Below are 25112 nucleotides of genomic sequence, written 5' to 3'. Positions count from 1 at the left end.
TGCTGCTAATGTTCCTGAGACTCCTGGAAGACAGGAGTATCAGAAAGACGGCTGGCTTCGAGTTTTAGTTCTGTTTATTTTTGTCAAAGTGGCCTGGTCATCGGCTGTGTAAAAATAGTCTGTCTGTGCGATGAAGGGGGATGTGATCTCAAGGAACCATCTTGCAGGTATTGCAGTGAACAAACGAGTGCTGACACCGACGTGAGCCACGTCTTATTCCTGCATTTTGATCCATTGATGGTGCCCGGTTTGAAGTTTTATGTCCAGTCATTTGTCAGCACTTCGGTTGGCTCCCTGTCCCCCTCTCATTCAGAGCCAGTGCTGCCTGTGCATTTCATATGACTGTGCCCTCTGATCTGGAGCCAGTTCTTGCTCTCCAGAGCAAACATGCTGCAGTCCTGAAGACAGCACTGTGATACAGGCAATAAGTGTCCTCAAAAGTGTAGTTGTGTGAGCCTCAAGTTTAGCAGGATTTATGTGGAGCTCTGGTCCCTGCCTAAAATCAGATACTTTAATTCTCTTTTGTTTAATCACTAATAAGGGATTAGAAAGTTGTTTGTTGGTGGTTTGTTGGTTGGTTGGTTTGTTTGCTTGCTTTGTCAAACCATAATCTCCGCATTTGTTTTTGTACAGGGTTTGTTAGAGGAGCACATGGCTGTATTGATTGTGCAGAGCTGCCACTCATTTTGCCAAGTTGTTGGTTTGCATGTGGCCAGGCAGCATTTATGAAAAAGTCCTGCCCGGCCCTGCCTGCTCCAGCATTGTTTCCAAATAAAGGCATGTCTGTAAGGGGACTTAAGCCTCCAACTGCCAGACCTTAAAAAAAAAGACCTTTTACCCATGGATTGAAAAGAGGTGATTTATCTGCAACAAACTGTTCCTTCCCCGCCCCACCCCGGTCCCCCCCCTGCTTCCCTTTCTCAGATTAATAGAAAAAGTTGCTTTTAAATTTAAATCATGCAGACTGATTGTTTTACACTCATGCTCTGTAGCAGACAGTTTGGGAAACTGACCATCAGCCCAGGAGTCACCTCAAACTTCTCAAAATGTCCAATCGATATATTTTTTCTACATTTAGAGCAATTTAAGCAGAAAATGCTTTTGTTCCTGGAGGGTATTTAATAAGTAAGCCTTTCCTTGCATTTAAACTCTCATCTATGTGATGAGCAGAGAAGTTGAAAGGCTGGCTTTATCATGCAAGGTATTATATAGCAGTTTGGCTGACTTTTTATTATTTCTTAAGTGAGAAGTACTCTTTATCAGGGTTTAATACAAGTTTGAACTGACATAATGGTGTTTTGCTGTGTATGATCTAATGACATAGCTAACATGAGGTTCTTAGGAAGAGGTAATTTATTAGACCAGCTGGTATGGGGGGAAAAATGAGACAAGCTTGCAGGCACACCATCAGTTCATCAGGTCTGAAATAGAAGCAGCAGATATGAAGGTTAAACAGAAGTTACAAAAAACTACTCAGTTTAATCAGACATGCATTGGACTGTCAAAGAAGAGCACATTGGTATGATGTTCCTTCAGTGGAGGGGGGAGGGCAAAAAGATAATTGTTTTACTGGAGAAAGAAATAAGGAGTTTACAGCCTGTTGAACAGAGGGGAGACTATAAAACCAGTACGCGATGAGCCCATGGCTGTTCTCAGTATCTAGGGCACCTGGGAAATTTTAGTTCTTTGTCTTCTCTTTGGAAAGTTTTATTTTTGTAGGTTTTTTTGAGAATCGAGTTTGCAAGATCAGTCATTTGTAGACAAATAGCATCGGGTTTATCTAATTTAACTTTATCAGTCAAATCTAGTTTCAGCCATTCTTTGTCAACTGGTTTCCATCCTTATGCTACACTGCTAACGTAAGAAGTTATAGTTGTAAAGGTAATGGCAGAAAGAAAAAGAACCTCTATCGTTTATTCTTAAAACAAACAAACAAAAACCCCAACAACACAAAGTATTTATTTCCAAAATCAGATCACTTCTATTCTAACAAGAAGCCCTGAATGCTAGTAAGTTTTTTTAATCTATTATTTTCCTCAAGCAAAAACAAAATTCAGAGTTGAAATATTAAAGAACAATTTTAAGGCTTTGCAGAATGACAGATGCTTTAGTTGTGCTGCTAATACAGTTGACATGTGCTGTTTGCAAGCTTTGAATTAGGATGCTTTATCATTTTTTATATTTTTTTTATTTTATAATATTTTTCATATTTCATATTCATATTCAAATTCATATTCATCACATTTATCGTATCAATTCACATCTGGTGATGCACTGTCCATGTATATTGGACTGTACACTGCAGAGAGCAGAGGAAAACTACTTGGTGCTCTTTTTCTAAAGTTTTTCACTCTTTTTCTGTAGTGCTGTATTCTAAAATAGTTAATATTATAGTTGAAGCAGTGTCAGATTAAACATGTTAAAGTAGAAGTCATATTCTAACTTGCTTGTCTGACTTCTTAGTTCTGGTCTGTCTGTACAAATGCCTTCTAAATTAACCTCTGTATATATTAACAGTTGCTTTTAAAGTTATGGTATCTGGCTTTATCATGCAAAACTGAATTTCAATAGCAATTATAATGCTCAAAACGATTGATGCTGTTTGGTGTCAGGAGTCCCAGGAACCAGCCTGGGTTTTTTTGGTTTGTTTTGTGTTTTTTTTTTTTTTTTTTTTTTTCCCTGAGTCCCCCTGCTGTATGTTAAGAGGGCAGAGCTGTTTAGTCAGCTGTGTCCTGTTAGTACCAGGGGCTGGATAGGTAACCCTTGCATTTAACCCAGGCTCTGGGGAGGTGGAGAAGGTCAGAAAGGCTTAATCTAATTTAGATAAATTACTTGTCAGGAAACGGGTGTAGCTGTGCTAGCATTTGTCTTCCTCTGCCAGAAGCCAGTTTCCTCCAGACTACTGAATTTGAAAAAAGGTGTCATGTGTTGAGAGCGGTTTAACAGCAAGTAGGATATATTGAGGGAAAGACCACAACATCTTCCATGATCCTTGTTGTGTAGGATATGGCATATCTGTGTCCTGGCTTTCTTGGAGGCAGTTTCACAGAAACTTTCAAAGATTAAGGTATGTTAAAATATCCCTTTCACACGGTGCTTCAGTCACGTAAGTCTTCAGTCACATGGCTAGCATTGGAGCCAAGGTTTTTGTGTTTTGCTTTCAAATTTTTCAAGAAATTACCTGTAACTAGTTGTGAATGCCCTTCACCACTACCACTTTAGTTAGTAATACCACTACTTTAGTAACCTGTCCAATGGGCCTCAGAAGACTGGCTGAAAACCTAAGCTGGACATCAAGTCACCCTAAGACTGGTCTTGAGGCATTAAATGGCTTGAGTGTGGCCTCTGTGTAGCAAGTTCACAGAGAAACTGATATTAGAAGCTAAGACTAATATAGTGATTTAATATTTGACCAAAAAGAAGTAGCAGCACTAGGCATTCATGTAATTTTTGATGTGGAACATGTTACAGAAAAAACTGTAATCTAACTGGAGCTTAATGGAGTGCAGTGGCTCAGTTCTAACAGATAAGGTCTTTTTTGTATATTGTCTGCACATTGCCATGAATGAAAGCTACTTTTACAAAGGTAGCCAGCATTTTCTATAAAGGTGGAATAAGAGTATTTATAGGACCCCATCCTGATGCATTAATACTACCAGTGCTTGGAAAGAGAGAAAATAAACTGGCATAATGATGAGATTAAAAATGCAAAGGGGGAAAAAAGGTATTTGTAGCAATTCCAGTAGATAAAGATGGGTACAACTATATATTATTCTGACATAATGAGATCCAAGGTCTTTTCTGAGTTGTTCTTACCATCTTATTTTCCAAACCCTATCTCTTAGCAGAGAGAACTGAAATGGAGTCAAAGTCCTGCTGCAGTCCTTAAACTTGAAAACTGAACTATCTTGTAAGGAAACCACACTTATTTATTTTCTTCACAATCTAAGATAGTAAGGAAAAAAAAAAGTCTACGAACAGGAGCAGTTAAACCTTTAGATAAGGGAATAGAAACAAAATGTAAGTTTTATTTTTCTGGGGAGGGTAAATTTGTTACAGTATTTAACAACGTGTATTACTGGATGTTCCTTTTAAGGTGTTTGCCACAAAGCAGTGAAGGTGGAATACCCTCAGGGTTGGCATTCTTCACCCATTAGAAAAAATAAAGGACCGCAGCTAACAGTTCAGCACAGAGAAACACTTCTAGGCTTTTTCAATAAAACAAGGCAGCGGTCTACACTGGTGTAGGCTTCTGGCATTCCTGGTGCTGATTCACCTCGTCATCCCTTAGTCTCCTCCTTTCTCTTCCCTGCCTTTCTATGTTTGGAAGTCATTTTTCAAGGTTACTTACCAAGCTGCCTGCCTTCTGCTTCTCTTGCTTCCTGACTACAGGACAAAAAGATAGAATAGGTGAATAAGATTCTTTTAATCAAGAGCTGTGTGTTTACTCTGACAGAAAATTTTCTTACAGTCAATAAATGAAAACAAATATTTAAAAAAACCTCCAGCCAACCAAACTTTTCCCGTGAACACTTTGTAAAATCCAGTTTCTATGCTGATGGTTTTTATACACCCTCAGACCCTTGAAATATCAGAAACTAGATGTTCTCACACTGTTCTTCATAATGACTTGCAAGAAATACATATAATTCTTGGCAAACAAAAAGCTCCCAAAAAAGCAACTAGTTGCAAACTTACATATGCCAAATTGTTTAATAGAATACTTTCATACACACAACCCCCCTTGAGGGAAGAAAGTGAGAATTTGACTATAAAAATGAAATTATGCTTTCCAAGTGAAATCCCTATATAGTGTCCTCTCTAGGAGGAATCCTCTAGTTTTGTTCAGCCTTCATTAAATAACATTGTAATGCTCCAGATCTCCTTGGACAGGATTTTGTTATTTTACTGCGTATTACTGCATATTGTAAGCTAATGCAACTCTTGGACGTACTCCAGTCTGTGCTGTCTTGACATCTAGACTTTGGGTATAAGCTGATGATTATGGTTTCAAACTTCCCAGGAAAGGAAAATAAGAGCTGAAGAAAATGCTGCAGCTTTTCACAGTGATCTCATGCATGGCCACATGCTGTCAGGATGTTTAAGTTTCTTGTGCTGAGTTTTAATGCAGGCATACTTTCCATGGGAGTTTAAAACACTGCTGTAGTTTGACTTAAAGCCATTGGCAAGCAATACACTTACAAGATGGTCTAAATGTCTTGAATTGTAGCCTCGACTGAGCTTTTTTCTGTTTACTTGACTATTTAAGAATTTGATTTTTTAAGTCAAAGCAAAATATGTGTATGCTGAAGTGCAATGCAAATTGTTAAATCATTTATTTAGAGAAGCTGCTGGATTACCTAGCTCTTGTACTGATTTATTTTATTCAGGTTTTTCCATTAGCACTTAGAAAAATCAGACCAGATGTAGGAAGGCAGTGAGGAAAACAAGCATCTTGCTTGGACTTCAAAATCCTTTCTGTGGAGTGTTGATATAGAACTTAATAATAAATGTGCCAGTAGTGCTGGTGTGCTGAAATAAAGTTCCCAAGTGGCTCCCGGGGGCTCCCTACCATAGGAAGGAGGACTGATTTCATGCCATAAGAATACCTTTTGCAGACTGTGAGCAGGGCACTGTGCTGGCAATGAACTAAGTGCATTTCAGTGAATTTCTTGTGTACCTGTCCTGTATATGCTCTGATAAGGTCCTGAAGCTGTTTATGGCTTGGATCACGAGCTGTGGCTGTGGGGCCTGTGTGGGTGGTGGGGCATTTTAACAACGAAGCTTCTCGGGGTCCATGCACTCCAAAATTCCCCAAGGCTTGTGACATCTCATCACTCCTGAGAACTGGAAGTTCCTTGATTTGGAGAGTGTGGCAAAGAGAAGTCTTGCTGCAGAACTTGCCCCGTTTCCCTGCTGGGTTTTGTGCCCACCCTGAGCCCTGTCCTGCAGCAGCCGAGCGTGGTGTGGTGCCTGGGCTGAGCTGGCTGAACGTGTTGCTCAGCACTAGGCTGCGTTCACTTGTGACAGGCCCCTGGTCGCTGAGGACTTGGTGGCGTCACCTGGCACAGGACTGTGTCCCACTGTGTCCTGCTGCCTAAGAAGCACTATACTGTGCGTGTCTGTGACTTCAACGGTAATGTACTATTCCTCAGCAGTGGTTTTGCCTCACTTTTAAGGAAATACTACTGTAGGTATATTTTCAAAACCTGGGTTGTAAGGCCTGCCTTGCAAGGACCTAGTCTGGCACCCTTTCTGTAACTGGCTATTAGTGTAATATATTACTATAATAACCAATGACCATCAAGAGATCTAGATCTTTCCAGCTCTAATTTGTTCAAGCTGCCTGTCTTTTCTCTTTTAAGGGATGTCTCTTTTTTCCATTACACACACTCAGTGCTTCTCTTCAAACAGCATAGCATTCCTTTAGTGCTCTGCATGGGACAAACAAGTTGACTGATGAAGGGAGTTTACCTGCAAAAGAAAAGTGTCCAAGACCATCAGCGTGCTTACACCATCACCTCCGGTTGTTGGCCTGCTCTGTAGTGTGCTGCTGAAGTTCAGCTTTGTGTGCTCTGGGTTGGTTCAGCTCTCACAAATGCACATCCTCAGTTTCCCATGTGCAGATCTCACCTAGTGAAGGGGGGAGTATGCATTGAGTGCTAGACTGGACAGCCCTTTACGGAAACCTCCTGGAGAAGGGAAACAAAACCCTGCTCAGGAAGGTGGCCTGGTTTGGGGAAGGAGTGGAGTGGGCGAAGAGAGCCATTGAAATGGGGCTGGATCTCTAATGGGAGAGTCTGCAGTGGGAGCTGGAGAAGAGCCAGTGGAGAGGGCAAGTAGATTTGGGAACACTGAAGAGTACAAGTATGGTGGGATTGCCCATAGGATGGGGTACAGGAGGAAGGTGGAGGTGTGCAGAAGGCAGCAGAAGTTAAATCAGAGAAGGTTTGGCAAGGATGAGAGCTAGGACAGAAGAAGAAGTAGAGCTGGGGATGGCAGTTGTAGTCTCAGCAAGATGTGTGAACTTTGGGGCAAGTACATCTGAGCTCCTCCCATGTGGCAGCAAAAGCTGTGGTGTGGCAGAGCACTCCTTCCCACCCGTCACCCAGGCAGTGAGGTTGCACCAGCCTCGGGAGCTGGTCCTCTCTGCGTCCCCAAGGTGGCTCAGGGAGGCTGGACTATAACAAACTTCCCAGCTCCCCAGGCAACTGCCCTTGTTCTTTCATTCGTAGGCTGTTTTCTCTGCTCACTACATTCATTTGAACAAAGTCATGACATTTTGCTTTTGAGCTGGAACTGGCCCTCTGTACCACCAGGGGAAGAACACCTCCCAGTTACCTCACTGAAACCCCATCTGTCTTCTGCGCAGTGCGTGCCTGCAGCACATTTTTGTTGATTACGTGGTAGCTGTGTTTCCTCCTGTGTGACCGAGGCCTGGGGTGGTAGTTGACTCTTGTAAGGTCACCAGAGGAAGTGGCCTGTTTGGCAGAGTGTGCACGGAAAATATTCTTCAGCCTTGATTTAAAGTAGAGGTCTTAGGTGAGCCATTACTCTGTTCTTTCAGCATCGCCTTTGACATGCATAGATTTTGCTGAATTTACTTTTCCACCCTGTTCTTGAAGAATTCAGTGAGAACTTTACTCTCTATCTCTGTACCAGTCAGGTAGACCTGAGTCCAATAACTGCGCTTTGTCCTGAACAATGAAAAAGCCATGCTTCTTTGCAAGGGTGACTTTGTACCACTTAGGTGTCCTTGTGCATTTAGGATATTCAGAAGACAGATTAAAAAATGTTAATTCTTTTTTCTTTTTTTTTTTTTCCATCTTTAGCACAGTAGAGGAGATACTGCTGTATTTCTAAACTGTCCCAAAAATTCCTTCCTGAAGCCTGTGTTTTTGGAATTCTTAACGTCCGAGAGTGAAGATGGAAAATGGGAGTGTTACAATGGACAAAAGTCAGCTGTTACTTTACCTCCCATTTAAAACTGCAAAAGCATAAAAGCATTCGAAAGCATTTGCTAGCGTGCAGTTACACAAACGGTCCTAAATTAACTGGTGTCAAATAAGCAGTAACCTGTGAGGGTGTCACAGTGTTTTTTCTGGATGTGCCTGAGTTTATTGAGATTCTCCTTTTTAACCAAGAGGAGAGACAGTGTTCCCCCTGGTCCTTTGAGTTTGTCAGTGTGTATTCTGAGAGATTGAAACTGAATGGGTGAACCCATGTCCTCTAGCAAGTAGCGCGAGCCTGCTAAGTTTTCTGTTGTCCCAGCCTGGATGCCTGTGAAGTGTGACTGAATTCCATAGTTCAGGGCTATCCTGACTTCTGTTAACAGAGTTTTAGCAAGATCTAATGTGCACAAACCAGTCCACCTCATTCGTAGTGTGTTGCTTAGTTTCCTACAGCATTCATTATTGATATTAGATAGTCAGAAGGACGTACTGCTGATGTAAGCAAATTGGACACAAAGTGAGTTAGCTTAATTTAGAGCTACTTGTGTGTAATCGTGTCTGACTGGCTCTTTTTTGGATGTGTGCGCCCCATTTCTTTCTATTAGTGGAGAATATATTGGGTGAGAATAGACCTTTAATAAAAAATCAGCAGTTCTGAGCCAAGATCTGTGTGTGCGTCTGGGCACAGCTTCGGCTCAACATGATAATGGCTGAGCTTACAAACTCTAGCATGATTCCCAACTGCATTTTTTTAACATGCGCTATTTAAAGAGAGAGTTGGCCATATATGCTATCGCTTTTAATTATAACAGTGTGAACCCTGGGTTCATGGCAGGAACAGGACATCACTGTTGTAGATTGGTTTCTTTCAGTGGGCTGATAGTCATGGTTTGGTTTTACTCCCGGTGTGTTAGAAATTTTGAGAGCTCTGAGAATTGTTTGGTAAATGTATTGTTGCATCTGGTAGTACTAAGTAGGTATTTAAGCCTTACAGGGTGGTGGTATTTTTCGAAGGAGCTGTGACATGGAGTTGACAAAACGCAGGAACTGAAAGTTTCCAGGGCAATGTGCAGGATCCTCCATTCGCCCTCTAGTGCCGTCCCACAGAGCTGTGCCCTCTGTGCCTGTCCCTGCTGACTGGGGACAGTCCCTGCCAGCCCTCCGGCAGCGAGCTCACTGGGATGCTTCATTCAGGGCAGCAAAGCGCTTAGAAGATTAGATGCTGATTTTAGAAATATCAGGGTACAAATAACATCTGAACCATCCTGGTATTGTACTGTTCAGTACCAGACCACGGGAGGATGAAGGAGAGGAATGCACTGTGTGTACTGACCTGTAGGGAACAGGCCCCTCTGCGTGGCCACTTGCAGGGGGCTCAGGGCGGTGCTGCTGGGGGGGTGACCCGTGCTGCTCTCCGCTGTCTGCAGCTCTGACCACAGAGAGATCTCGTGGCTTTCCTTGCAGACTCTGTGCCGGGAAAGACGGTAGGATGGTGTCCAGATCTGGCATCTCGAAATTGCCTTTGGAGGAGCATAAAGGAAAAACTAGTCTCAATCACAGGAGAGGCAGCGAGCAGCAGAAGCAGGGCTTTTTTGCCAGATAGATATTCTGGGGAGAGTAAATAATTACTTTTGAAGCCATCTGTCTGAATTGCCATGAATCTCGCCATAATTGATCAAGAGTGTTAAATAATTGAATAGTAGTGTTCAAATGTGTATCTGTACCTAGCTTTCATCTAGTTCACTTGGTTCTAGTGCGTGACAAGTACCTGTCTGCTGTCTTGAAGCTGTGAAGGTGGCTGTTTATCCCCACGCTGCTGGCCTACTTTCAAGCAATTCATGCAGTGAGAAACCTGATTATTTTTCCAGTCTAGTGGTCCTAAAATGTGCTGTGATGAAAACGGTACCTGAACTTGCTGCAGTGGTAAAACTGAAGCATGATCTCTCTCAGCTGTGAGCTGCTGGCTGAGCTTAACCTCTGGTGTAGGAGCAGCGAGAGCTCCTGACCAGTGCGGATCTGCCGAGATTCCCGTGGCTCAGCGAGCCCGGGGGTGGCAGAGCGGCGGCACAGCAGTCCAGGAGGGCTGGCCAAACCTCCTCTGCCTGCCCAAGGGGACGTCGGCTCCAGCTGCTGCTGCGCTGCCGGCTCGCAAGGTAAACACTGCGTGACCTATAAGCCAGCCAGTCAACTCGCGTGTGGCCTTATTAGGCAAGTTGCTGCGGCGGCGTCTGGGGACGGAACATGCTGGATGGCGGCAGAGAGTGCGCAGCCCAGAACAGATCCAGCCCAGACCCCTCGAGATACGACCCAGTACTGCGGCGCTGACAGGGAGCTGCTGCTGCCGAGCGCAGCTGTCGGAGACTGAACTCTGCTTGGCAAATATCAAGTATTATGCTAGAGATAGCTTTAAAAAAACACATATCCTTCCATGTAAATGTTAATAACTGTAGTTCTCTTTCCTGACATATTTTTCATGTGCTTGGTTATAACCTTAGGATGCCAGTTCACACTGTCGTTCCATATACGGGAACACTTTGCGGTTGCCTTTGTGAAGTATGTTTTCATTCCTTGTGCTGCCTACTCTCAGAGACACACCTGAACTAAGAGGAATGAGTTTTTGTGTGTGTAAGACTTCAGGACTTGGTTCTTCTCTCTCTCTTGCGCAGTTTTATGCCCTTTATTGGAAGACTGTTACTAGCTAAAGGAATGACCCTGCTCCCAGGAGAAGGGGAATATTGGCACATGTTGCCTATGTGCAAACCAGGACTTGACTAGCTTGCTTCATACCCGCCTCATAAAAACTGACTTTCACATGGAAGAAGGCTTTAAAAAAAAAAAAGTCTGTGTTTTTACCTTAGTAAAATCCCCATATTTTTAGACAAGTACAGTACAAGCAGGTGCTGTGCAAGCTTTCATGTGCAGCTCTGTCGAAGCTCTTCGGATCTGACTTGTGATTAACTGCTATTAGTGATGGGTACCCTCCTGAGCACCAGGCACATTTATGATTTTTGCAGGGGACTAGGGAGTCTATGAGGGCAATAAAGAGTAAAGGCCGTGGCTGCTATGAATTTAAACCTGCTCTCTAGAGAACAGGCTCCAGAACTGCAGCATCACTGTGCTAACCAGACTTTCTTTTCTCATGAATTTTTGCTTAGCCATGCTGGTTGCAAATTAAGCCTGATATGCATGCTTATCTGTGGGGATGTTATTTTCAGTAACAGTACTTGTAGTTGAGCTGTCCTGCCTTGACCATCAGCTCTTGAATAAAGCACATGCTTTTTCTTTATTTCTTTCACTAAATAGTTACTTTTCTGAGAAAGCATTGCAACATGCTATAAACAGGATGGGAGCTGGGGTCATGGGTTTTTTTGTCTGCCTGAGGCTTGAAAATGCAGTTATATTTCAAGGTAAGTATGCAGGGATGTGATGTGACCTGCAAAATGTCACATCACAGTGGTAAACAAAATTGCTGTTTTCCTTAGATGACTATCGAGAAGAGCTAAAGAATTTTGTTATAAATTCTTCCTTGTGGTATGTGTGCCTCTCTCCGCTCCCTTATTGGGCTCTTACTCACGAGCGCTGATAGCAGCGCAGAGGTGTTCAAGAGCAGCCGGGAGAAAGCTCCGTAGCGGGACTGTGCTTTTGCGTCCTTAACTGCGCGGGGCTGCTTGCCACTCCAGGCAAGGAGGCAGCTTTGTGCTGGTTGTATTGCACTCCTTCAGAAAGTTTTCCAGAGACTGAAAAGACTAAAAGTGTCTAGAGATGGGGAAGCCTGTCCTAGAAACCCTGGCCGCTTGTTTGGCAGACAGTTTTGCAGTCTCTCCCAGCAGTGGCTTCTGCCGTCAGTCACTGCAGTGGCAAAGCTCTCGTTCACTGCAGCAGGAAGGAAGAAGCTGCCGCTTGTGTCACGACTTCAGTGCCGATCATCCACAGACCTGTGGCTGACCATGTGCCTTCACATTCTGAACTGCAGCTGCTTTACAGTGAGCCACGGTGGGAATGCTCTCAGATGCTGTTTTGCTGGGTAAAAACCTGTCTTTCCCTGGGCTGTTTAATCATTTAAATTGTACATACTGCGGGGATGTGTTCCTGCCTTATTCCTCCTTTCCAGCCATTTGCTCAGTCCATGCCCAACCCTGGCCCTGTGCACACCTGACATCTTCTGTTACTGTTTCGGGCCTGCAGACAAACAGATCTGACTCACTTCAGATAATGTGCCTCACTGGTATATCTGATTACCCCATGCGAGAGGGTTGCGTGGCCTTTGAACTTCCTTTAAGGAGCTAGTCTAGACTGATCCTACTCCTAAAGAGGAAAACCTTGAAGATCTTTAATTATGCTACAGTCTTGCCATATGGTTTGGTGAACAGTGATATGAGATGTAGGCATGCAGGGGGACATTGCCTTCACGTTCCTTATTCTGAAATGTGTTGCAAGATTGAAAGGTACCCAAATCTCCTTTCAGGAGACTCTGAGTGCTGTAATTAATGACTTGAGCGAGACTTCTTGAAATCTGAAATGGTAATCCAGAGACAGAAAGGCTTTTTAGGCATGGAAAAATAGCTGTTGTTCTCCCTTTTCCCAGAGCACATGAGTACATATTCAGTACAAAAAGACCATCCATATTCTTCTAACACATTTGTCACCTTCTCCTAAAAAACTTTGTCCCCTGTATGGTGCTTACTAATCAGCTTTTTTTAGTCTCTTTGCACGTGACCTGTTCTAAAGTACACCACACAGGTAACACAGTGCTGAAGTTTATCTGAAGGCTTGTCCAAAACATAATCACTACCCAAAAAGCAGAAATCTTCTTGCCGGGATCATTATTCAAAAAAGTGGAAGTGGAGAAAAAAAGCAAAGTAAAAAGGATTAAACTTGCTTTTCACTGGAGGAATGATACCATGTCATGAAACTTTGTTCTAGTTTAAAAGTCTATACAAGTGGTCTCCGTTTAGAAATGAGAATATCACTTTGCCTATGTTTATGGAGTTTGCATAGAAAAGAGAAAACAGACTGGCATTGCCAACCAAGAACACGTATTCTTTTTGCAAGCTCGGACGCTTGAACTTGACTTGAGATAATAACTTCCTGTTAAGTGATTATGCTACTGAAGTAATCTGTTAGATTTTTGACCTATCCTTTAGCTTTAGGCAAAACGATTTCTTGAACACCTTGGCAGAATTTGCTAGAGGGTGGGGGAAAGAGAAAATAAGGAAAGGAAGGGTCTTCTAGTGCCTTACCACTTACTTCTGGAAATATGTTCCTATGTGCCAAAACCTGACAGGGTGGCTTGTGGTGGGCGAGTGGCCTGGAGGCTGGGCAGAGAGGTCAGATGGAGCGATGGAAGAGCGCGGTCACGTTTAGCTCTCTCTTCTGACCTTCATTCCTGAGATCATCCACAGCATCTCAGGTCTTGGCACAGCTCTCTTTGACTTGCTATCTCAAGAGCCCTCTCTCCTTGTCCAGGAGCTGAGCAGTGAAATAAAATTCATGAGCTGCTTTAGAACTCTACCTATGAAGTGTGGATGTAAATATGACTTCATTATCGTGTTTATACAGATCATCTCAGTTTTCCGTGCTGCTCAGATTCCTGTTTACCTAACTAGCATATTTGCTGAAAGTTTCTTTGCAGTCACTGTGGGTTTTCTTTCCTCTGCATTCTTGATTTTTTTTAAAATTTTTTTTTATTTTTAGGCTTTCTTCAAACAGCTGTCACAGACTTCATTGATTTTTTGTTTTCATAATAACTGCAAGCCACAACAAAGTATCTAGTTCTCCTTATCACAGAGGAGCACTTCTAAATATAAATTCATAAGCGATCAAAATTCAGAAAGAAAAAAGACTTGATCTTGGTGGGACCTCATTCATAACTCTTCAGTGCTTTGGGTCTGACAGCCCTGTAAGTTGGGAACAGCTTTGCAAGCCGTTTAAACTCCAGTTTTGATTACAGTGATTAGTTTTGCCAGACAAAAGGAAGATATTTTCCTTCTCTTCCTGTGGGAAGCTTCAGAGCAACATTTAGCTGCCAGCTGGTCTTTCATGAGCAGTCTCAGATTTGAAATGTATGCATGCTTAACCTCTAGCTCTTTGCCCAGATGACTGCAAACTTAGCTTCCAGCTGGGCTGCCCCCCTTTCTAACAGCTGAACTGTTGTTCTCTTTTTGTTTGCTTGTGTTGGAGGCTGCTAATACTCAAGAATTAATGATGGCAGAGGAGGACAAGAACATTACTACTGATTTGTAACACAACCGTGATAACATAGTTTGGCCGAGCATACTTCTAGGTCCTGGAGAGTGGATCACTTTGAAGGGCAAAATACTCCTCCTTCATCCCTCATCAAGTATTTGGAGATGAATTTATTTTCTTCTGGGAAAGACTTGCTCTTAAACCTAACATTTCCAAACAAGCAGCAAAAAGCTAAATCTAAGACTTCATTTCTTTATACCATTGCTTGATCCTGGCGTCTGTTTTTTATCAAGGTGTCTTTTCCAGTGCCAGCGCTGGTTGAGGGACAGGACAGACTTGCAATAGGAGACCCCTTTTGAATGGAAGGGAGGGAGGGAAGTTGTCAGTTACATACAGTCATCTTCCCAATGGGCTGTGCGAAGTGGTTAGCATTGGTGTAATACCCTAGGGCTCCAGCATCTCTTGGCTCTAAGAGTTTTAATGTTGGAAGCAGCATTGGCATATACCTCTCATCTTGAAGTGAAGCAGAGCAAGCTCTGAGGTCACAGATTCTGCACAGTAGCACAGTTTTAGTATTAACAGCAGTGGCATTAATGTGAATTCATGGATACCATGCACAGAGCCATAACTGGTGATCACCTTCCACCCTAACATGAAGAGAGCTGGAAACCAGACTTTAGACTATGGGATTTTTTGGAAGACCTTGATACAGGTGTTCCTTTTATTGCATATTTTACTTTCGTCTGTAATAATTCCTTTTGTTCCCATGAGTAGGCCCCTGTAATCTTGACCTGCCAGCCGTAAATAGTAGGGAAAGGAGTCCTACTTGTACCAAAGCCTGTCACAAGTATTCCTCCCCAGGTGGTAGCCAGAGCTGTTGGAGAAGCTGTCCTCTTTCTATATCCTGTGAGTAGAATTTGAACAGCACAAGCAAGAACTTGTTTAAAACACACACATTTGTCAAAGGCACTCTATAGAGTGTTTCTGTCTTTGTGCAGCTCTATGTGCTTTACCTTCTACACCTTGTTCACCAGAAAGATGCTGAGGACAAAATGTTGGAGATGATTACAGCAGAGGAATGTGAGAGCCTGTTCCCTCCCTCCACAAATACAAACACACCTCTTCTTCTCTGTCATATGGGACATCACCAGACATGGAGATGACAGTCAAGCTAAGGTCACCTCTTTTGTTAGCTTGAAGGATTGATCCCTTTCCTGGTCATAAGATCCTGTGCCTTTTTCTTTGTTCTGGCACCTCCTGAAAAGCATGCCCAGCAAAAATAAAAGGGAATATTTACTAGCAGTTCAGTCATCTAACTGCGTCAGTAGGGGAGCAGGAGGTCCTGCAGCGTGGAATGGGTAGGACTGTCTGTCTTGGCAGCTGTGAGCTATTGCATTGGCTCAGCTGTCAAGTCTAGCTTCTCCTTCAACCTTGCTAGAGACTGCAGCCACGAGATTTATCAAATTAGTGTTATTTATCTGCACTTTATGAGAACTGTTCTCTTAGTGTGCACCAGGATGAGTTATAGGTGCTTAAAAATGCTCCAGGTAATACCTGTATTTACAAGATCAAGTAAACACTCTCTTCCCACAAGCAGGGTTCAGGAAGAAGGGACCTTTTTAGAACTGCACTTCTCTTGTTGATATACCCACACAGATACTGGTCCAGAATGTCCCCATTAGCTGTTACCAGCAGCTTCTTTGTTATTTCTGCACTGCCTCATTTTTGTGTTTTAAGCACACCTGCACTTATGTTAGGCCATAAAGCGGATTTTCAGGTTAATGGCAAGTTTGGACCACTGTCAACAGATTCCATTTTTTGTTAGCGCTTTTGTGTGTACTAGACTCGAGTACGTGGAGGCCTTCACAGCTGGTCAAGAGAGCACTGTCACGTTCAGTTTGTGTTCAATGGGTAGTGCTGTGAAGTGGTTAGAATTAAACACGAGAGCCAGTAAGCTTACAGGCAAAGAAAAAAATGTGGTACATGCCATCAAATATTTCTGAGCAGGGGATGTTACTTGATGACTCAGAGGCTTCAATGCCATATTCCATGCGTTGGATGACTCTCGTTCTAGGGAGCTCTGGGCTGTTGAAAGATTGGTTAATAAAAGGTGCTTTGGTTAAGGTGACTCCAACATTATTCACATTTTAAAATAAATAAAAAAATAATACAAATAGCAGGGGCATTACACAAGGTGGAGCGCGTATTCTTCTATGCATTGCAAGAACTTGTTGGCATGAAAGGCAGTGTTTTGATGACCTAGGCAGGCTAAATACAACCTCATGGTAAGCCAAAAGAAATTAATAGGTTTTTGCTAGATTATATTTTTCACTTGTGGTTAAGCAGTCTCTTTCACAGCATCATCACTTATATTTTGCCTGTACATAGAGGATCCCACCATGGATCAGGGTCCTGTTGTGCCAGCTACCATAAAAGCAGGCAAAAATGCCAAGAACTGTCTTGTGTTTCTAAGCTGACTTTTCATGGTCCTGACAACCTCAGCCTTGTGGTGAGTTTTTTACTGGTACTAGTTTAAATCTTTTTGAAGGCAAGAAATCTGTTGGAGGGAAGCTAGTGGGCAGTTACTGCCTTTGGTTGGATGGGGCTGAGTGCGTGGACCTGTTTCAGTCACATATTTAATGCTTCTTTGTGTGTGTTAGACAATCAGGTACTCCAGTGTGGAAGGCTGAGCCAGGGTTGTTTGCACCATTTTGAACAAATACTTCCAGACTTTCAAATTTAACTATAAAGGTTTCTGACTCTTCAATCTGAAATCCATCAAATATGCTTAATAAAAAATATGGTAGCTAGACAATACTTTTGTGCAATTTTTCACCTTCTGTCTTGAATTAAAATACTTGGAGCTGTGGTATCTGTTCTTAAATCTCCACCTCCACCAGTAATTTTGCTCATATGTTATCCACAGATCTTGTCTGTTTTAAATGTTCCAACTAATAGTTAGACAAAATATTTAGCATAATGATATGATTAACAGAGTCCATTTGTTTTCTTTTTGGCAGCCTGGATGCTGCTTTTCTCAAGCAAGCGTTGCAGTTTATCCTGATTAGAGATAGGAACTAATTATTCCTCTTCTTGGAGGTGTGGTGTTCTGTTCTGGGGAGGGAGGTTTGTTTTGTTTTGTTTTTAGTATGAGGATTTGGGGGTTCTGTATTCATTTTGTAGGAATATCATATGTGATTTGGCTGGATCTTTGAAGTGGTAATATTATAAATCTCCCAATCACCATTGCCCAATCTGTTTTAGCATTCATGTGCCTAATTTCTGTTTGTAATCTGATTACTGGCTTGAGCTGCTCCAGCTTGCAGCCTATTGCTATGCATTTACTATACTCCCTGGGACGCGATAGCCTGACAGCTCCGGTCCTGTGCTATGAAAAATCTCTACATGATATTGCTAAGACAGGCCTAGGGCTGTGGCTGGTTGAGAATTAGCTGCTATTGTAGTTTCTCTTTGCTGAATCCTTTGTTTGTGCAACCATGTTCAGAAATCCTTGGATCTCCAGCTATTTGGGAAATGTTAAATACTCTGAGGAGCAAGGTAAGAGTTCCAAGTAGATAGAAGAAAATGCAGTTCATTTCTGTGTGTTTAATCTCTCTTGTATATATGTATGCATCTGTAAATATTGTTTGACTGGATCCTCTGCAGCTACATTAGCTACTTCTGCAATCGGTATGCAGTTAGTCACCTAGGCTATTTCATTATTTCCTAAAGGACACTTTTGAAAGATCCGATTAGATGGATCTTTTAATTAGCTTAGCTTGCCACTGACTTAGGGCCTTTAAATATACTAAGTAACACTGCAAGGTTGCATCTACTTTTTTTTTTTTTTTAATATATTCAGCATTTTTAAATTTCCTATGTATTAAGCTGTGAATAGTGGTTTTATCTGGTAGTTTGTACCTAAGAGGGAGGGGGACTGTAGACTGAACAAATGGTTAAACTTGTGAGCAACTGTGATTTAGACCTCAGTAAATATACTCTTAATTTTAAATACAAATATTTAAAATTGTTTTAATGTGGTTATGAGCATGTTTAGAATTCTTCAGTGAAAGAAGGAACAAAATGCTGTTGCAAAGATTTTCCTTCTGTGTATCAGGTTCTGTGAGGGTGGGTTTTTTCCTTTAAATTAACCATTGAATTAAGACTGTGTTAAACTGATGTTCTCTTATGGGCATATTTATTTACTTTTGAAGCAGAGTTGTTTTACTTTTTCTCCTGTGTTTGCATTTAATTTTAAGACTTCCATATTGTACTAAGTAAGTTTTATTGGACTTTAATCCCCACTCATGGGGTTTAATTTGAACAGGAGGAAATACATAAAATATCAAAACTGTATAACAGAATGTAGTTTTCTGGTTGGGTTTTCTGTGTTGGGGAGGGGGAGAGAGGAGCTTGCCCCTGTGAAATACAGTGAAGTTTTAAGGCGTTTTTGAGGCATTTTAGATGTGGTGTGTATAAATACTACTGAATATGTTTAATGGGTAGCGAGAGTCAAACCAGCTTGCGTGCCCCCTCTTAGCAGCCCTTCTCCCTCCCTTCTCCCAGCGCAGCCATGAAAGCTGCTTTCTTCCCTTCTCACGTCCCCTCTCCAGTTTTGGCTGGGCTAGGGAGAATTTCTCTGTGGTCTACTTGTGGTTTTCATAGCAGACAGCTGTTTTAGTGCCAAAAACTATAGGATGGGCTGTATCCCGTTAGAACGGCTATAAATTTCAGATATGCCTGGTTCTGATTAGCTAAGCTGATTCTGAGCTGGGCTTTTTAAGTTACTGCATACTCTTCTCACAGTAATGTAAATCTGGCCTTTTTAGAGGATACTTACGGCATGGAGTATTCTTTTTATTGTTGTAGTGTAAAATATAATGATTTATATACCATTCACGCTGTTTTTCTTATAATACTCTGTTTTGGTCTAACAAGATGTTTCTACGTAATCTGTGTGCTTTATTCTCCATTTACTTGGAAAGAGAAAATGAATGTTAACAAAAACAGGAAAAAGTTGCCTATTAAAGTTGAAGAATGCTATTAGTAAAGCTGCTTGAAATCTGCAGTGACTTGTAGCAGATGACTAAAAATGCTTTTTTGCACATTTTAAACATCTTTATCAAGCCATTAAAATGGTCTTTTTCTTTTACTTTTTTTTTTTTTTTTTTTTAATTTTTATTATTTTGTTTACCTGGAGAGGTGGCAGAAAGAAGTGGAAGAGCGGAGAGGGCTAAAAAGTTTTGAAAGGCATAGACAGAAGATATATTCTATAAATTAAGACCCATGTTGTCAGCTGTAATAGGTTTCATTAAACCCTTTCTGCAAAAATAAGAAACATCCTACCTACATTTTAAAATATTTTGTATAAGCAAATAATATATTTTTTTTGCCAGTTAGCTTTTCTTTGAAATAGTTAAATCTCAGTTCTGAGGTAGAGTAAAAGGGATATTGCTGCTTTTGAATCGTTCTAAAGTCCAGGTTGTGTAATAGTGGTCTGTCTTTGAAAAATAAAGTGAACAATGTGTCAGTGACCAATTGTTTTTTAATTTAGGGTCTGGGGGTAGTTGATGTAATACAGATGGAGATGGAAGGCAATTTTCCCATTGGGAGTAAATTATTAGTAGCTTCATGTGTTTTTCAACAGCAGTCACAGACCAGGTGCTCTTCTGCTTCCTGCTTGCAGTTCTCCAAGGTCTCTTAATAGCATATGCATTGTTGAATGGAGGCAGCTGGTCCTTGAAGCACTGGTCCCACCTTAACGCTGGTCATTGTTTAGACCATCTCATGATGCTCGTGACTGCAGAAATGAAAAAGCTGAATCTGGGCCTGGGAGAGAGGGGAAATTGCCCATTGCCCTCTCTGAAAGTAAGCATGTTCTAAGGCTATTCAGGAAAAAAAAAAGAGCTCCCAAATAATAGACAACCTGTAGAAATATTTCTGTCATAGATGGTGTAATACTGTTGTTGCAACAGATCCTCAGCTGGGCATCTCCGACTTCTGCAGTGAATATGCAGTTTTTATGGTATTGCTAAGCTGCAGCCAAAAAGGCTCTTGCTGCTTCCAGCATTTCTCATTTGCAGAGTGCTTCCTGAATATGTCTTCCACCCATTTAATAAGCTGGGAAACAGAGTAAAGGAGTTTAAATGATAGCCCCAAACTGCAGTGCTACACCGTGAATACTGAGATTAGAGCATGGCAGTTCCATGGAGTGTCGACACTTTTGATATGTTCACTGTCTATACACGTTTTTGCAAGGCTTTGGTTTATCACCATCTTGAGTATTCCAGCTTATGCTACTTTGACTAGAGGGGAGGCCTTTGTACAGTCTTTTCCAGTGGAAAAGGACTATGATTGGAGACCATAACCTAATTTCCTAAAAGTTCCCCATTTATTAGAGCAAATTTACTATGGTGTTGTGTTTGGTCTTTCTTTCCCCACAGATTTTGACAAAGAGAACTCAGTCAGATTTAAGCCTTCACGATTGCTCCACAGGAAGAGAGCTCTAAGGTAAGGTGAAGTTCTTCTTGTCCAGTGAAGATGATTGGTTGCATGACTGTAACTTGCAGTCATTCCTTGAATCTATGTTCATTCTTTTGTCAGGGAAAATGATTATTGCTTCTCTAGCAGGACCAAGCTTTGGCCTAAAGGAGATGCTCTGAACACGTATTGAAAACACCAACAGCCTCCTAAGTAATATGGAAATTTGTAGCTGGCATTGCTTAGGGAAGAGTCTCACCCTGCACTGAGCCTCCTGCCACTGCAGTGCCCATTTTTCCTTGCATGGCATAGACACAGTACAGACGTTTGGTGCACCAGCTTGGAAAACTGATGTCTGAAAAAGAAGGTGGCTGAAGTGGGTGAATTAATTATACAGCCATGCAGAGAGCTTCATCAGGACATGGGAGGGGACATGACAGAGATGAATGGAGAGGTGACGCTGCGTCCTTGCAGGGCCATGCTGCCTCACGCCTGCAATCTTAGGGCACGGTTCCACAAGGCTGAGTAAGGGGATACAGTTCTCAGCTAGGCAAGGTGACAAGTCACGTCCCCTCTCTCTTTCCATCCTCACTCCAACCGTTCTTGGTGTCCACCTTTGCGCTTACCGGACTCATTCATAATGGCACAGAGAGGAGGCCAGGGAGTTGGAACCAACTCTTTCCCCAGCAACCAGCTGTTTTGTTGGTTCAGCTGCACAGGAATCCACTGGCCTTAAGGCACCCAGGCTCAGCTTTGCAAGCATCTTTTCAGTCAACGCACCCTGATTCTCTGCCACGTTGTTCTTAGGTACTGCAGAGACATGGAGGGAACAGGTGTACAAGACACATTGTGTTATGGAAGGCAGGTAGGAAAGAGAAGAGAAGGATGTGACTGTAGAATGGACCTTTTATATAGGAGTCCAGGGAAGGAAATTCTCCTGAAGGCAGAGAAAAAGAAAAATGAACATCAAGCACCTAGCTTGAAGTGGATTTTCATACCCGTATTTCAGTCACAAAATCTCAGTATATCCCATAGCTTTAATCCAGATGGCAGGGCAGTGTTACCAGTGGCGTTTGGATCAAACTTCTGCCTCTTTTGGGCATGTAACTAGGTTAGTGGGACAGCTATTTAGAAACTGTATGCTGCTGCTGCAGCAGCAGATGAAGTTTTCAGCCTGGAATCCCTGATGCATAGAAGCAGCCCACACTTACTTTGGATGTTGTAAGAGCAGTATAACTACTGAGACTGTCAAATAACTCTACTAATGCCACATTATACATTGTTTTTAAAGAAAGAAATGTGGAGTCTGTGAAATATTGTTGCCTGTGTTTTAATAGGATGATTTCCTGAACATTGGCCAGTATTATGAGTTTGTTAGGAACCTGACACCAAACCGCACACAAATCCTGTGCGAAATGAACTTGTGGAACCTCATGCTGTTGATTGCATTTTGTGAACCATGATCACAGGCTGCATTTCAGGCAAGCAAAGGAGAAGTTCCTCTTTCAGTATCCAGGTTTGACAGGGAATTTAGGAAGAAAGAATTCTTGCAAACGTCTATTTTTTTTTTTTTTTCATTTGGAGAAACTCCAGTATGCCGTAAATTATTTTAATAACGAACGTGCATAGCCTAGCTGTTAAGTGCAGAAACTGCTGGTGCTGCTGCTCGGAATCTGCACATACATTCATAGCATAACTTGAGAAATTAAGAAAAGCAAAGATGAGTGGATCTAGTTGTGATACTTCTAGGACAGGGTTGTGGATATGTTTGAAGGTACAATATACTTGGCAATCCGAGTCTGAGTGTCTGACTCTGCTTAAGCATCTAAATTAATGCTGCAGCTGCTCCATTAGCAGAGAAACTAATAAAGCAGCGAGACATCTGGATAGATCCCTTTGAGGAAAATGGGAAGTCTTGGTGAGGTATTCCTTATAAATGTATTGTTTTAAAAGCCTTATAAGTAGTGTCCTGTCTTTTAAACTATTTGGAATTGCGTTAGTGTTATTCTGACTCAATTTAGAGTCCTAACGAATGTTCTTATTGAATACTGTGACATGTCCTAAATATGCCTACTTTCATTTTTAGAACTAATTCTATATATGTATCTATAAATACCTAATTGTTTGGCTTGACTGTATCACCCTCAGAACAGTTCTGTCCCTGAATTCTCTGTGCAAGTGAAAGCAATGTAATTGATACATCAGTTCAAAACATTTTGTGTTTGTAATGTCTAAGTATTCAAAACAAGCAATACAACCTGCAGCTTTGCGAGAGAGAGAGCAAAAATGCCTCTGAAGAGAAAAAAAAACCACCCTAGTCAGCATATGAAAATACTTAATCATTTAAAAATAAACAAGTACATAGAAGCTGCCAGTCTGTCCACAAGGAAATAGAAAATTAAGGCAGAAGGGAGGCTGTGAAGGGACTTTCAGAAAGCAGATAACCTGTGGTGCTCTATAGCCTAGCAAGGGTTAAGCTTAAGAAGCTTGTGGTTATTAAAAGAATTTTAATGAAATCTGCCAGTGAGCAAAGGTTGGAAGCCACCCTTGGTACTAAGGAGGAGGGAGCTCACATACAGGAAGGACTGGATGTAATGGAAGAAAAGGGATGTAATGTAATGTAATAATGCTAAGTGCACAGTTGTGCATTGGGGGCTGATAAATTTTTGTCACTTGCAACTGATGAAAGCAAAGCCTTGGCAAATTAGTTCCTCATGCAGGATTGAGCAACTTAATATAGTGTAGATATAAAAAGGGAAATGTATTGTAGATCCCAGTGTGCTAGCCATATAATAATGCTTTCTCTATTAAAATTCCTATTTTATAAGACACTGCTAAGACCCAGTTCTGGAATCAAGACTATCCAATCCTGCTTACCGTATACAAAAAAAAGATAACTTAGAACTGGAATAGACAACTTTTTTACAGATAATCAATGAAACTGAGAGCCTGTCTTGAGGAAGCTGAGTAGATATGGAAAACTTCTGTTGAGAAAAGTAAGGTGACCAATGCTGGCACAAGAACAAACAGAAGAAAACCCAGTGAAAGACATTTATACTGGATTTAGAGGGTCTCTGGCTTCAGAGTCCCTGGAACTCCCTGGAGTTTGGAGGAAGGGGCAGGACTGAACCTAACTAGTTAGCAGGATTTATAAGTTTGTTGAGGATCCACAAGCAATCCAATAATACAATCCTTTTTAGAACCAATGGGCTAGTGCTAGTCCTGATTCTGTATGATTTTACCCTTGGAAATTTGTGTGGGACTGGGGTGGGTTACAGATGTTAGTTAAATTAAACAAGGGTCTTGCTGTATGAGTGAATGCTTTTCTGTACAGAGCTCATGTTTCTGGAAACTAAAGGTGTTGCTCTGTCAGAAGCATTATGGAACCAATTGGAGATGCTGCTAAATAAAGCCTTGATATTCAAAAGTCATGAGCTTGGTCCCTCAGCACTTTGGAGACAAGTTTTAAGTAATCAAATTGATTTGACAAATTTTGGTTTTGATTTATAGCCTTAGGCCAATATTCACATTTTTCAAACTCATCCTCAGCCAAAAGGAGTAGAAACTGCTTTCAAATGGAAACTGGGAATCTCTCCACCTAAGCGTTCTCCAGAATCTGTCTCTGTAAGAAAATAACATATCATGAGGCTAATAAGAATCACAAGTGTTGGCAATGTGGGGTTAAGCATATAGAAACATGCAGTTAACTGTCTGAGTCTGCCCAGTCTCAGATGACACGTGCACCCATTTACCTGTGGCTGCTGTGTTCTGTTTTTTAGTTTATTTTGATTTTTATTTAGTTCCATTAAAGTGTTTTCGCCCTGTTAGGATACACAGTTTTCTGTAATGGACAGCTTATTGCAGGTCTTCATCTTCTATTTGCTATTTTCTGTAGTGGCTAACATTGTTTTTCTTGGCAGTACCTGGAATAATTTCCGTAAGTGCAGTTGTTGGAGAGGATTTGCAGCAGGTGGCACAGTGCCTGAATGTGACATAGCCCAGTTTCTTGTCATTTCAAGGGTTTCACTGTCATTTCAAGGGTTTTGTTCTTTCCTCAGTGTCTTACAAAGGAATACTATTTATAAATGATAAAGAATCAAATACTTCTTGGAGTTAATGTGAAATGTTATTAGTCATTATACGTTAACACTTTTCCATGAGAAATGGTTCTTCTGGAATAGTAAGTGCAGAATAGTTATATATATTTGGGTTTTTTACTATTTTTTTTTTCCTAACCAAATACCTTTGATGAAAAGGTATTAGGTTATTTAAAAAGCCATTTAAAAACCGTCCTAAGGAAGGATTTTCCAAGAGTAAGGCTGTGCAATTTGTCTTATCAGAATGATGGTAAATAGTATGGCACTGCACTACCACGGCCAAATGAAGAGCCTAGGATCACTGTGGAGATTTGTAGCTGTTAAACCTGTCTACACAGTTTACTGAAGGTTTTAAGACTAGTTTAAGTTTTCTTATGCCTGATTGGGATAGTTTAGA

The 25112-nt window shown here is 41.6% G+C and overlaps 1 protein-coding gene across 13 annotated transcripts in view; it reads left to right on the top strand.

The window, feature by feature from the left end:
* SVIL (supervillin) overlaps positions 1-25112 on the top strand; it is a 107812-nt gene that overhangs the window by 17168 nt on the left and 65532 nt on the right. For all 13 annotated transcript variants that reach the window (XM_065629724.1, XM_065629722.1, XM_065629723.1 and 10 more), the window contains exon 2: positions 20582-20648. In XM_065629724.1, coding sequence (XP_065485796.1) covers positions 20582-20648 — 67 coding nt within the window. The remainder of the gene's footprint in view (positions 1-20581; positions 20649-25112) is intronic.

The sequence above is a fragment of the Caloenas nicobarica genome, chromosome 2, assembly GCF_036013445.1.
Source record: "Caloenas nicobarica isolate bCalNic1 chromosome 2, bCalNic1.hap1, whole genome shotgun sequence".
In the NCBI taxonomy this organism is placed as follows: Eukaryota; Metazoa; Chordata; class Aves; order Columbiformes; family Columbidae; genus Caloenas; species Caloenas nicobarica.
The sequence above is the reverse complement of the archived record's forward strand: the minus strand, read 5'-3'. Positions and strand labels throughout refer to the sequence as shown.